This window comes from Pogona vitticeps, chromosome 1, assembly GCF_051106095.1.
Source record: "Pogona vitticeps strain Pit_001003342236 chromosome 1, PviZW2.1, whole genome shotgun sequence".
NCBI lineage: Eukaryota > Metazoa > Chordata > Lepidosauria > Squamata > Agamidae > Pogona > Pogona vitticeps.
This window is the reverse complement of record NC_135783.1, coordinates 240,372,976-240,387,847: the sequence shown is the minus strand read 5'-3', so window position 1 is coordinate 240,387,847 and position 14,872 is coordinate 240,372,976. Positions and strand designations below refer to the sequence as shown.

Sequence of the window (14,872 nt, the reverse complement as noted above, 5' to 3'; positions counted from 1 at the left end):
TATGAATGAAATGAAACTGATTTTCCCACCCCCAACATTTGTTTGTTTATTGTTTCAACTGGCTCTTTATACTTTATTATATATACTGCCTCATAGTGTTGGGAGCATTCTCTGTACAGCACCTAGGACTGCTGTCCATCTGAAGATGCCAGCCACAGAGACTGGCCAAACGTTAGGAAGAACAACCTTCAGAACACGGACAAAGAGCCCGAAAAACCCACAACAACCATTCTCTGGGCAGTTTGCAAAGTTATGAGGCAAGGAACTCTTCCCCCTGCCCCACCGTGAGCTGGATGCTCCATTTACCAACCTTTGAAGGGTGGAAGGCTGAGTCAATCTTGAGCTGGCCACTAAAACCTGCCAGGATCAAACTCAGGTTGAAAGCAGAGTCTTGGTTGCACTGTTGCAGTTTAACCACTGTGCCACAGGACTGGCTTTTCCCTTGCGTTTTGGAGAATTGTATCCAGGTGGCTTCTTCATTGAATGCACTGTAACTTTTTCTTCCACAAAACTCTTATTACTAGTGGACTTAATCATCAGTCTGTTTTGCTGCATCTCTTGCAGGGGAACAGAGGCCGAACAGGGGTTGTTATTGCTGCCTACATGCACTACAGCAACATTTCAGCCAGGTAAGAGAACCTCACATTTTATTTCTGCAAGCAACAACACATATAATGCTCTTAGTTGTGGTCATGGAGGCGGGTGAAGGTGTGGGAAGAGGAGTTTGTTCTTTCCAGTTACTTAGTGTATCTGTTTTTCTCACTGCAATCCAGAAACCTCAAGATTTTAGAATCTTACCAGTTTGAAGGAAAAAGCCCAGGTTTACCCAACATCATAAAGGCAGCTGTAGTTTCCTTTCTGCAGGATGAAATCTAGTCGTCTCCAAATGGCTAAATGTGGTACCTTCCATTTTTGTAATGGAAGTCCTCGCATTTTGCTGCATGGATGAAAGAGGATTTTGTTGGTAATCCCCTTTGGAACGTCTGTGATGCTGTGTACTGATACCCAATGGGAAATAACTCTGGCTATTCATTTGCAAGTGTGGGACAAGTATCCACAGCCTTTTGGCTGCTAAAGAAGGGCTCTAGGTTTGGTTCATGGGAGAGCAAAGGGCTAGATGGGTGACAGGTAGGTAGGTAGGCAGGTAGGCAGACAGACAGAGAGACGGATGGATGGATGGATGGATGGATGGACAGACAGACAGACAGACAGACAATGCTGACTTCTTTATCATCATCTAGTCCATGGCCACCATCAACCCAGAGGGACCAAAATGTCTTTAAAAGTGACAAAGTACCATAATTTTTACAACAGAGAAAACAGCTGTGGCATATAAAGCTGTACTATGGTTCTAAAGATACTAGAAATACAGTTTGTTTATCAAGTCACTGCATGTTACAGTGAGGTCTTGACCTACGGAATTAATCCGTATTGGAACGGAGTCCGTAGGTTGAAAAGTCCGTAGGTCGAAAATGCATTCCCCATAGGAATGCATTGAAAACCAATTAATCCACACACCGCCCAAGAAACACCCCCCCCACACACACAAAAAATTAAAAAAAATTTTTTTTTAAATTACCTTACCTTTTTGAAGTCTTCAAGGGGTTCCCTGCCGCCACCATCGCTGGTGTTGGAGGACTCTGAGGGCTTCGACGCCGCTGCTGGAGGCCTCTTGGAGGTTCCCCCCCCCCCGCCGCCGACAGTGCTTCCTCCCAAAGGGCTTCCTCCGATGTTGGGCAGAAAGCTCCAAAGGCAAAAAGGCAGGGAGAAAGGGTGGGAAATTGGAATTTCCAGCCCTTTCTCCCTGCCTGTTTGCCTTTGGAGGTGTCAAAGGGCTTCTCCCCCCGACATTGGAGGAAGCCCTTTGAGAGCTCCGAAGGCCCCCAGCGGCAGCAGGGTGGGTGGGGCCTTTGGATGCCTTCCATTGCTTCTCTGCCTGGAAGGCATCCGGAGGCCCCCCACCCTGCTGCCGCCGCTGCCACTGGGAGCCGCACCGGGCAACCCCAGCCATGCTTGGACTCCTGGGAGTCCAAGCATGGCTGGGGTTGCCCGGCGCGGCTCCCAGCAGTGGCGGCAGCAGGGGACCTCCGGATGCCTTGCAGGGCTTCTCTGCCGCCATGGGAGGCATCTCGGAGGTCCCCGCCGCCGTCGATAGTGGCTCCGAAGCACTACCAGCGGTGGAGAGGGACCTCCAAGATGCCTCCCATGGAGGCAGAGAAGCCCTGCAAGGCATCCGGAGGCATGACCTATGGCCTACGGACTGGAAGGGGGAGGTGCGGAAAGCGCCAAATTTGAATTTGGTGCTTTCCCCGCCTCCCCTTTCTGGTCCGTAGGTCGATTCTCCGGCTGCAAGTTGAAGTTAAATTTTGCAGAAGTCCATAGGTTGAAAAGTACGTAAGTGGAGCCGACTGTAAGTCGAGACTCCACTGTATCAGTTTCATTGATCAGACACTAAAAATTTTGCCATTGTTGGTTGGAAAGAAAACCAGCCTGTGAACATTTTGAGAAGGCTTGAAGGAAGGTGTGTGAAATGTGTGGCTCCATGGATGTTGTTGGATTGCAACTCTGCAACTGAAACCTAGCCAAGAATTCCAGTGTTAAGAGTGGGTGGAATTTGCAGTTTAACAACAATAGGACAGTGCTGCCTTGATGGAACTTTCTTTATATGTTATGTTATAGGAGAAGAAAGGAACCACTTCTTCACTGGAAGGTTTCTTTGTTTCTGTTAAGCCAAGACATATTTCTGTGTCAACATTTTTGTTTCTTCCACAGTGCGGACCAAGCTCTGGACCGGTTTGCCATGAAGAGATTCTATGAAGACAAGGTGATCCCAGTAGGGCAGCCATCACAGAAGAGGTTTGTCCTATTAAGCATGGCCTGTTTCAAAGTTATTTTTTGACAGGGTAGTGGCAGTGGAGTTTTGCTGTGTTACTCTCAGAACACATTCACAGAGATATCGGAAAGGCTGTTGATCCTATACACATTTAGGAAAATCGCACCTTGAATTTTTGGATAAAAGTTAATTCCAGTTGATTAGTGTATTTCATTCAGTGTATTTTATTACTTCCAGTGTATTTTTATTACTTCTTCAGTAAGTGATAATTATGTGTTGACTAGTTGATTCCCGCTCATACCCATCTTTTCTAGGATTTTTTAGGTATACTTAGAAGTGTTTTGCCAGTACCTTCTTCCGATGGCACGCTGTGACAGTGCAGCTTGCTCATGGCTACAGAAGCTTGTACTTTTCCCAGGAGACATAGTGGGGAATTGAACTCTTAACCCTTGGCTCTGCAGCCATCTATTCCAACTCACAGAGCTATTCAACCTGGTATTGGCATCACTGTAGCCAGAACTGTGGTTTCTAATTGAGGTGGAAGCATTTCAAACACAGGTGCAGGACGTGCTGTTGGATTCTGGGGCCATTCTGGAGATACATGAAGATGGATTCACTGTCATTTTTTATCCTCTTTGCCTGACAGAGGCCTCAGAAGGAAGAAGTATCAAAATATCTAGAGCAGCCTAGAAGAGTCTCTTGAATGATGCTAGGCCTCATCTTGTCTGCCACAGTGTCTTTGACATGTCAGGATGATGGTTATATCACTTCTTGCTTGGAATAAGTTTAGAGAAGCCAAGCAGCCATAGATCTTCTTGTAGGCACCCATCATGGATTGAAAAGAAATCTGTCCCAGATACTGAAATTCTGCCCTGCAGGACCCAGTGGGCATCAGCCACTCACTGGAGAAAGTGGTGGATCTGCCTCCCCAAAATATTTGCTCCAAAGAGGGTTTCCCCCCTCAAGACTATAGCAGGGAGATGAAAGAATTACTATCTCGTTTTATGCCTGCTCTGGTTCCATTCATTATTAACATGACTCATAAGATGCAATTCCTGGCTTAACAATGCAAGAGAATTTTGGCCCTTTTAAATATTATTCCCCATGTTGCAAAGAGAGTCATTCTCTGTCCCACGGAGTGTTTAAAAGTTGTTTGTAACTTACCTATTAAGCCTCTCATGTACTTCCAGTCATTTCCACTAGGTGGCATTGGAACCAACAGTGGCGTGTTCTTGTTTTTTAAATGAAGAGAACCTTTTCAGGGTTCTGGTAGCCCTCGGTAATATCTCAGCATCCGCTCTCCTTTTAAGAGAGACAGGTCCATCAGTGGAGCATCAGAGCGGGAGATGAAGTGTATGACAGCTTTTTAATCACTGGAAACTTATATCATGCCACACACAAATCTGCACAGAAAATGAAGGAGGCCTAGTAGTCCTGTCCTTGCCACATATCTGTAACCAAAGTAAAAGCTAATTTAGGACAGGATTTCTGTATATGTACACTTAGAAGTAATTCCTGCTAAGTTCATTGGCAGCAGCACCGTAGCCACAAATTCAGTAGTACAGTGCTGCCTCGCTTGATGACGTTAATTCGTTCCAGCAAAATCGCTGTAGAGCGAAAACGTCGTGAAGTGAAATTAAAAAGCCCATTGAAATGCATTGAAAACCGTTCAATGCGTTCCAATGGGCTGAATAACCCACCATCCAGCGAAGATCCTCCATAGGGGTGGCCATTTTCGGTGCCTTTAAAGCAAGGAATCGTCCAAAAACACAGCGGGGAGCTATTTTCAGCAGCCGGTGGCCATTTTGAAAACCTGACGATCAGCTGTTTTGATTGTCATAATGCGAAGAATCGGTTCCCAAAGCAGGGAACCAATCGTTGCAAAAGCGATAAAACCCCATTAAAACATTGTTGCAATTGTGATCGCAAAAAAATAATCATCGTGAAGTGGATTCGTCATTATACGGGGTAGTCGTTAAGTGGGGCACAGCTGTACACAGTCCCTTCATGACTCTCTCTCTCTCTCTCTCTCTCTCTCTCTCTCACACACACACACACACACACACACACACACACACACACACACACACACACAATCTTCACACTCCTTTCTAAGCACAAACATTTACACACTTAAAATTATGACTTAGCTATGCCTGTTGCAGGGGCGGGAAGCACTAATCCAAGGAGAGGGAAGGAAGAAACTGCCATCCAGAGAGCAGCCCACTCCTTCTTCTTACAGTGTGTGAAACGAGGGAGCAGTGGCAGCTGCCAGAGCTTTCCTACCATGGCCCCACACTTCGACCCCAGCCCTCCTCCTGAACTCAGCAATAGGATGGTGCAAAACACACAGGGATACATACACATACATACACATGGTTGGGTAAAAGCAAAGTTTTCCAAGCAGCCCAATGATTGAGTTGCAGGACAGCTCCTTTTCTGGGTTTTAGTTGATGCCTGACATGTGGGTAGACAGAGACAGGGGTGCAGAAATCCAAGTAGCACCAAAGCTGTCCTAATCATCAAGCAAGCAAGTGAGAGGGTGAGCTGGCTCTTCCTGTCTTGGACAGCAGGACAGGACAACATTCCTCCACACAAAGAGAAAAGTGGCTAGCCAGCAGCTGCCTGAGTGGAGAAGATGGATTTGATAGAACCAATAGGAAGGGACCCTGCAGGTTCCTGACTTCAGGAGAAGTGCCAGCGCTGCAACTCTAACCCCATTTGGCCCTCATGCGGTAGCAGGACTGCACTATTGATTGGGACTTTATTGAATAAGCGAGCATAGGATGATGGCAATTGACTGTTTGCACTCTGTATAAAAGAACAAAACAAAAAAAGTTAGACAGATATCCCAATTTGTTGCATGGAACCTGGGAGAGGACCATCTTGTTAAATGGTTATCCTGACACTTTCTTGGTATATATGTCTCTTTTGTGTCAACTAAGAAATGTAACTGGGGAGCAGACCTTGGAAAAGCCTCTTTTTTTTTTTACTATAGCTCCCAAAATCCCCCAGCTAGCATAGCCAGTAAGAGTTGTAGTCCAAAAAAGGAACTTTTCCAACCTGCATATAGGATTGCAACCTTAGGTTTCTGAAGTCAACAAAAGTGTTGGAGGTAACTCTGGATCAAAGAATGTTTAGGCTTGAAGACACAGACTAGAATCCTATTGATGTTTGTGGAGGGACAGAGTAATTTGCTGTGGCTAATGGCAAGTAATTGGCAAGGTGCTATGCCCTGTCCATCTCATGCTTGACACACACCTATCACAAAGCCCAGTACCTCATCAATGAAGCACAATTAGACATGGAAAGTTACACAGTCTCTTTGTGAACACCAGTAGGATTCTGGCCATCACGTGTGAAGATGACAGCAATGGATTTGCTCTTATGTCTGCTCTTACAGTTAAGGTACAAAAAACAATTATACAATGGGCCTACGGCAATTTAAAATTTTAATTTAAGCTCGCATGTGAAGAGTATACTGCTTTGTCTATTTTTAACAAAATAGTACCCACCAACCCCCTGTGAATTCACTGGTCTTAAGGATTTCAGATACTAACTGTTCTCTTGGTTCTTGTCCCAGATATGTCCATTACTTCAGCGGTCTGCTGACTGGCGCTATCAAAATGAACAACAAACCCCTTTTTCTACATCATGTCATCATGCATGGAATTCCCAACTTTGAGTCTCAAGGAGGTAAGGGAATCTTTCATCGCACATAATAGCATACTTACATAGCTAGTGGAGAGAAACTGAATGATACCATGCCGTTGGGTTGTGCAGGAATCCCCCAGCTTCACTTTCCTGCAGCTTGTCCTTAAGAAGTGATTTAGAGATACGAAAGAGTAAGGTTATGCTGAAGTGATATGGTGGAATACAGAACTTAGATTGCAGTAGGAAGACAGTGTTTGTAAATGATGTGCTACTGTTAGAATGGTTTGTGAATGGGAAGGCAGGATGTAAAAAAGGCTATTTGGAAATTTTAAAAAAGTGCTTATTTTTTGTATGCAGGGATTTCTTTTTTAACATGGGGAGGTGTTCAGATGTGGTATCATGTGCCTGTACATGGAAGTGATACAGCCTGTGTACTACCTCAGCATTCTACCATCTTTTCCTGCTTCATGCATAGAGTCAGCCTACAACAACTTTCACTTACAGCTGCATCTGCTACCTGGAAGAAACTAGTTTTGCTTTTAGCTGATTAACATGGCACATATATTTCATGGCCACATAGGACTGGAGTTCATCTATTTAGAATCACCTCAGATGCCTCTAAAACATATTTTAAAAGCTACTACAACCTCCTAGGACTGAATGAGGAATTGAAGAGCTGTTTCAGGATGTTTAATAATGATACAGTGGTCCCTCGCTAGACAATTGTATCATGGGACGAAAAACCCGCAAGATTTTTGCAATCACTATGGTGCCTTGCAAGACTTTTTTTCTATGACTGTGCTTTGCAAGACCTTTTTTTTTTTGAGACCGATGCTTCGCAAGACTTTTTTTTTTAGACCGATTTTTTCACAAGACGACAATTTTCGCAGAACAAATTAAAATCGTCTTGCGAGGCACCACTGTATAACAATCATGCTGTGTAATGAGGTGGTCCCCAGCCTAGCAACTTGCATATCATGGGGGTAGTTAGTCATGGCCAAGTTAAGTCCTGCTGATTTTAGTGGATCTGTTTTAAGTATGACTAAGTTATCCAAACCTATGATTCCAAGTCACAATTCCATAATGGACTAATTGGGTCCTCAACATTAATTCACAACTTTTAGCTGTCTGAAAGGTATATGATTATCTTCCTAACACTGTCACGCTTAATTACCATACTATGTAATTGATCTAATATGAGTATCTTGGTCCTGCAGACTGGCTGTATCATTTACATGAGTTTGGCTGCCAACCAAAATCGCATTAGCTCATCTGGTTTTCCTATTTTCTGTCTTGGATGACTTCGCTCACCTCTGCAACATGGGGCTGGGCGTGAAGCAGCAGACAGTGACTTCAAGGGATGTCTGGATGTTGTAGGACTCAAACCGAATTAAAATTCTGCTGCTTGAGCATGCCATGTTTTTTTTCCCCAAGGCCACAGTCAGTGACCTGGTTCTGCTGCCCGCAGGTCAGGTAGTGTCACAAAAGACCTTGTCCCCAGGTGAGACTGTCTTACTGTGTGTGTTCCCATCTTCCAAACGAATGCCCTTGATTAATGAAGCGTCTTCTCTCCCTCCCTCCCTCCCTCTCTGTCTCTCTCATTCATTTATGTTTCCTAGGCTGTCGGCCCTTCCTCAAGATATACCAGGCTATGCAACTTGTCTACACATCTGGAATCTAGTAAATATAAATCTAGTAAACTTAGTAACTGTCAAATAGTTGGCATTACTCTTTGGTTTCCAGGACTCTAATTTCCTGTCTCTCTCATAGGGACAGACCAGAGCAGATCTCTCTTGGTTTTCGTGGGAAGAGGTGTGATTCAAGGGGAGCTCTTCCTGCAGAAGAGCCTGTGGCTTGCTCTTAGTACACAGACATTCAGCTTTGACTTGGCTGGTCCAGGGGAAACACAAAAGAGGCAGCCAGTCCCAGCCATAAATATCTGTTGAACTGCAGCAGTCTAGAGGAGAATAAGAGAAGGAATAGAGATCATGCACACTTAAGTGAACTGGTGGGGGCATCATTTGTATAAGAGGTTTTCAACCTCAGGTCCCCACATGCTCTTGGACTGCAACTCCCAGAAATCCTGGCCAGCACAGCTAGTGACGAAGGCTTCTGGCAGTTTTAATCCAAGAACATCTGGGCACTCAAATCAGGAAGCATTGCTTTATATGATTCATTTTATTTGACACTTGGTGTGCCTTGAATCAACCATTCTCAACATTTTATTTTTAGCCACAGCCTTTTTAGGAGCTCTTCTCAGGTTCCAGGGACCCCTTTCAAACAACGATGCAAGACAAATAGATATCTTTCAGAAACCTTTCACATTTTTCGGTCTTTACTTTCAGAAAGTTTACATTTTTCAGTCTTCAAATGTCTGAGGGTCCCCCAGGAGGCCATTTGGCACCCATTGATAATGGCAATCTTAAATGGAGAAGGCTGTCTCAGTGTGAGGACAACATGATCTACTGATCATTCCTCATTTAAGTCTACATGCGCCCTTTCCCAATGTACGGTCTCTAGCTGATGCCACAGGTGGTTCTAAGTGGTCAGAGATGATGGGTCTGGTAGTCCAAGAACTTCAAAAGCTATCTTTCCTATCCTTTGTATTTGGTGGGTGGATTACAGCTACATTATCTCCAACCAGTTGTTTCAGGATTATGATTGGGAGGTATAAAAAACTCTGGAGGATACTTGAATGGGGAAGGATGAGCTAGAGGCCCCAATGGGAGAAAAAGTTGGTTTTAGGATTGCAGGGTTTCCAATTCAGTTTAACTTCAATGATTTCTTCTTCGGAAAATTACTAATTTTTCAGAGAAACAGCAAGGGGGATTCATTAGTTAAATGTATTTATGTAAGCAACTATCTGAATTGCAGCCAGTACTTTAGTTAATTGTAGAAATGTTCTATTAAAGAAATCTGTGTGAATTGTCCAAGGCACTGAAGGAAAGGTGACATAGAAAACAAATCTCTCTTCAATGTTTTTTTCCTTCACTTCAGGCAATAAGTCTGTCCATCAGACTCACTTTAATCAATTAAAGTTTGTCCCAACTGATTTTTGGCCAAACCATTTTTTACTTGGTTTGTTAACTTACTAATTTAGATTCTCATAACAAAGATGGAACAGCAGGATGTTAGATGAAATGTAAGACTTGGCACACATTTGTCTAGCTACAGATGCATAATTTACACAGCAGGAAGGAGAATTACTTGTTTGTTGGGCTTTTGCAGTAAGAAACTAAAATCCCAAATCAAGCCACATCAAGCCATATTATCAGGAAAACCAAATATGGAAAGAATTGTGAGCATACTTTTGAAATCTCAGGATCTTTTCAGCAAACAAAAGGCAGTGGTGGCAGGGACAGGGAGACACAGAGGGACAAAGAATAGGATGTTGAAGTCAGGAAGTCTGCAGGGTCATTACAAAAATCGTTACGAAGGAGAATGAGGCACAGCTTTAAATGGATTAGGCTTCGTTAGGTGTTGCATAGGTTTTGTGAGAATTTGAACAAAGAAACACATAATGACTGATTCCACCACCACCCCATTTTTGGAAATATATATTCCAATTGTTATTCATACTTTAGCTTTAGCTGAAGCATTATGACAGAGGTGGAAGTGCTGACCACATCTGGATGGAGAAGTAGATGGTGGACTGTATGAGCGACTCTTTGTATAACTGGGGACAGGAAGAATGAAGATTAACTGGTGCAAACATACTAGGGAGGCACTTCTGGAAGCCTTTTCTTATGGAGATCATGATTTCCCCTGCTTCCGCTGTTTGTTAAAGATTATTTTCCACTGTCGAAATGCTGTCATGATGTTCCTCTCTGCTGACCTTTGCAAATCCAAGTAGGTTAGCCAGGCTCAGAATCCAGAATCCCCTAAACAGCATAGACAGAGGGTTCTTGAAATGGTGGTTTCAAAAAGTAATGGTTCCAAGTTGAAGGAATAACATACCAGCTATCTGCTTGTTTATGAGTGGCTGTGGCTGTGGTTGTGTTATCTATTCTTCCTACTTTGGTTCCTTCTTGTTCTCTGCAGCCATGTTCAGGGAGACAGCCAGACCAGCATCTGTATCACTATAGAGCCTGGACTACTCTTAAAAGGAGATATTTTGGTAAGAGTCAAACTTTTGTTTTGTTTTTTTATTTCCAATATATATTAATGTGTGGTTTTAGTTAACTAGATGTGCCTTCTGTTGGTCCATCCATTTTGGAGACATCACCATAGGGAGCCTTATCACTCTCTTTGTAGGGAGGGACACAAAACAAAGGGGTCTGAGGTAGAGAAGGGATGAAAGGTTCTGACATAAGTTTGTAGATGGCTGTAAATGTTTTCTGTTCTCTGGACAGAAAGTTCCCAAGCTGATGGTTGTTTCCTGCACTGTTTCTCCTCCCCCCTCCAAATAACCTCTACTTCTGGCAGCTGAAATGCTATCACAAAGAGTTCCGCAGCCCCACACGGGATGTAATCTTCCGCGTCCAGTTCCACACATGTGCCATTCATGACCTGGCCATTGTCTTCAATAAGGAGGACCTGGATGATGCCTCTAAAGGTAAGAAGGATCGTATGAAGAATAACAAAAATGCATTCCATTCATGCAGGGAGGAACAGTGTTACGGCTTTCATATAATATCCCACACTATAACACTAGAGAGTGTAAAAAATAGATCTAAATTTGTTAAAATATACACAAATTAAGATGTTTGCAAAGTCTTGAAGATATCTAGTTTGTGGGCTCAGAGAAAGGATAAAGAGTTCAAATATAGGCAGATGTAACCATTCCTCTTTTCTAGACATGGGGCATTTCTTTCCTGTGTTGCCTACCAGGCGGTGAAGTGAAAGCAGCCACTCTAGACAGCAGATGCTCAGGATTATAAAGAGGTGACAAGGAGTGCAGAGTGGTGTGCACTGCAACCTGTTGTAGCCTCCCTAAGTTAGATGTAGTGGAGAATACCTTAGGAGAAGTAAAGTGTGTTGAATAGCATGGTACTTCTTTTCTTTCTTTCTTTCTTTCTTTCTTTCTTTCTTTCTTTCTTTCTTTCTTTCTTTCTTTCTTTCTTTCTTTCTTTCTTTCTTTCTTTCTTTCTTTCTTTCTTTTGGTTTGGCAGCAAAATGGCATCGGCCATAACTAGGCATTTTTTTTTTTGGCTTTCGATTGGTTGAATTCCAAATTTTTGTCAATTGAAGTGATGCAAGAATTTATCTGGCTTTACTGAGGGGGGTAGCAAATAGCTTCTATCCTCATTCTGAGAGTTCTAATGGTGTAGTCACTTGCATGCCTCTCTCAAGTGGAGATCAGTGGCTGAGAGAGAGAGTCATACAAGTGCCTTCAGGGCTGTTAGTGATTCCAGGAAGAATTCCTTCTTATTGCTGTGCTCATTCAAAAGAAGCTGCATTTGTATTTATGGTGTCTGGGAATGAACAGGATATTGTGTCAGGCGACTAACGGAAGTCCCAAATACTCATAGGAGTCACAGCTGTGAGAATTGACATGATCTTTTTGGAGCAAGACCCTACAAATCCTTTAAAAATATATATTTGGAATTTTAAGTTCAGAATCCTCCATCTACACAAAAGTGTGAAAATGTTTGGTGCACTAGCAGCTTTAGCCTATGTGAATGCAACAACATAGTACAAAACATCAGAGGATCACAGGTTCCTTACCTCTGCCATAACAGGTCCCTATAAATGCAGCTTCTCCTACAGACTGGATATTTTCGTCTCATTTTATATGTCTTTGGTCAGCACAGAGATAAACTTACACTGAATGTATTTTTCGCATCTTCTTCATTGCAGATGAGCGGTTTCCAGAGTATGGGAAGGTGGAATTTGTGTTCTCCTATGGTCCTGAGAAGATTCAAGGTATAACATTTTATAGTCAACAGTGACTGGTAGCTGTCACTTCATTCACTTTCTCTTTGCTGCTGCTCCTCATTCCATGCTCCTCTCATTCCTATATGTTACACCTGTGTGATCCTCTTTTTGCTGAATCATCTCTTGTAGCTGTGGCAAGTAGTCTTGATTCAGGATTTTGCTTCTTCTCCTCCTGGAACAATATTACGAGATTCAGAATTCTGCTGACTTTACTGAGCTACCAAAGTCATAATCATTAGCAAACCCCTACAAACTTGTCTTGTTGTCTGAATGATCTCTTTTGAAACAAATACTTTAGACCAAGCTTAGGTCGTGCCTAAATAACAGGATCAAATGGAACAATATATTTAATTTGATATACTTGTTTTTTTTTAAAAAAAGAAGTGATTTCTGCTAGTGAAGGATATTTAATTGTCACAGTAATAATTTTCCTCAGCTCCATATTTTGTGTTCACTGTGCTTTGTTTTGCGATTGATCAGTGGAAGGAAAGCCCAAGCTTAATTTGCAAGTCTGTGTTGCAAGGTACACATCTTTGAGGAAATTCTGTTGGGAGAGGGAAAGTGGGTGCATTATATGGTATATGCATTCCTCTTAATGTCTAGTTTGATTCATAGTTTGCCTTCTGATCAGCCTCTTCTATTCCTTTCCATCATACCAGTAGCCTCCAGCCTTAAGATATTCTGCTAGCCTGAGATTTTGCTTTCTTGAACTCATCCCTCACTCTAGTCCTAGTGAGAGGTCAGTTGTTTTGGGCAGTATCCAGCAGTGGACTTCCAGTAGTGGAATAGCAAAATGAAGTGCAGTTGGGAACAGAGTTATTTTCCTTTCCCATAGCAGCCCCTTCCTCTGCAGATCCTCAAATCCTGATTTGGAGAGCCGGAAAACCTTTCAGAGCTAGTTTCTGGTGGAGTGTGAGGGCTGTGAGAGAATGAGGCTGTTACAACATTGGATTTAGACTTTTAATTCCTGATTAGTGCTGCTTTATCTGTACTCTACTGTATCATTTCCCATCTATTTTTCATTTGACTTTTCTTTTCCTTACTTAATATTGCCGATTTCTTACATGGCACATAAAGAATTTGACAGGAGCCCTGTTGTCAAACCATGCTGCCCTTGATCCACAGGCATGGAACATCTTGAGAATGGCCCCAGTGTCTCAGTGGACTACAACACCTCAGATCCACTCATCCGCAGGGATTCCTGTGAAAACTTCAACATGCTCCATGAAGACAGTATGGAGGGTAGGTGGCTCAGACATATGTTACACTCAGTCTGGCTTTCAAGTGCAGGCGTGCTTATGTACCCTCTTGATTCTGTGCAGTTTCTAGAAAAGCAAGCTTTTTGGGCAAACCAGGAGAAATATGAACAGGGACTGTCATGTTTTTTGAATTGCACAAGAAGAAATAATATTACCATCTTATATTTTAGTTTTGTGCTCCACATTTTATATAACATTTTGGTATATCACCAGGGAATGGGATGGTCTGCAAATATGTTTTATTTTAAATCTGCCAGATATTATTTGACTCCACTTCCCGTCATCCTCACTATTGGCTATGTTGGCTAAGGCTGATGGGAGTTGTAATCCAACAACATTTGGATGGGTATAAGTTGCCCATCCTGGTTTACAAACTGCTATGGTATGCTGAACTGAAGCAAAACATATCCTGGGTTGCTTGTGACCTATTGTTACATAAATAATAGCATTTTGTCAATTCTAGACCTGAAAAGTGACAGAGAAATTATACTGGGAGAACATGAGGCCCTGTGATCAAGCTCAGCCTTCTGAGGATCTCAGTATGGCCTTCTGGATTTCCCAGATATTTGTTTCCCCTATCCTGCGATACCATTGTTTGATGCTTTCTCCCGTTTTGTACAGTATGTCCCCATTCTAAATGGTTGAAATGCTTCTTCAAAAAACTGCTTACTAGGAAGAAGAGCTTCAAATTCTCCCAGCATTTTGCCCTAGTGCCTGCTTGCTACTGGAATTTAGATCCTCTACCCCTGAGAACCTTTCTGAAACTGACTTTCCTTGGCTTAAAGAAGTTCCCTGCCCTCAGATTTCCAAAACTTGTTATTTATTATGTAAATGCTTGATACAATGAATGGAACCTAGAAAGTATTAAATATGTGCTGAGATGCCAGTGGCTACTCAACAAAAAAGATGACTGGGCTGCCAGGTTCATGCTCAGTCGGTTGCATGCTTGAGAATGAATGGTTTGGGATTAATGACTTCATTGTACCTTTTTATGTGTCTTTTATATAGCATTATTCTGAAACGCGGTTTGGAAACAGGGTTGAATAAACCTTTACTCTGGTCATAGTAAACAGTTCCTACAAAGTACCTAAGGAGCAGGATTGTGGCAGAGAAGATGAAGAGGGAGAGAGCTTTTCTCTGTGTTAATATTACAAACTAGCACTGATAATATCTGTGGAAGACAAGGGTGACTCAATGCCCTTATAGGCCATTTCTATCCTACCTGAACAGCATGAATAATAAAAGTCTT

General features: G+C 42.7%; 1 protein-coding gene across 24 annotated transcripts in view; it reads left to right on the top strand.

Annotated features, from left to right (window-relative positions):
* TNS1 (tensin 1) overlaps positions 1–14,872 on the top strand; it is a 404,124-nt gene that overhangs the window by 286,664 nt on the left and 102,588 nt on the right. For all 24 annotated transcript variants that reach the window (XM_020805096.3, XM_020805086.3, XM_078380947.1 and 21 more), the window contains 8 exons: positions 565–629; positions 2,773–2,856; positions 6,417–6,529; positions 8,107–8,167; positions 10,529–10,604; positions 10,913–11,042; positions 12,287–12,352; positions 13,490–13,606. In XM_020805096.3, the coding sequence (XP_020660755.3) occupies positions 565–629; positions 2,773–2,856; positions 6,417–6,529; positions 8,107–8,167; positions 10,529–10,604; positions 10,913–11,042; positions 12,287–12,352; positions 13,490–13,606 (712 nt within the window). The remainder of the gene's footprint in view (positions 1–564; positions 630–2,772; positions 2,857–6,416; positions 6,530–8,106; positions 8,168–10,528; positions 10,605–10,912; positions 11,043–12,286; positions 12,353–13,489; positions 13,607–14,872) is intronic.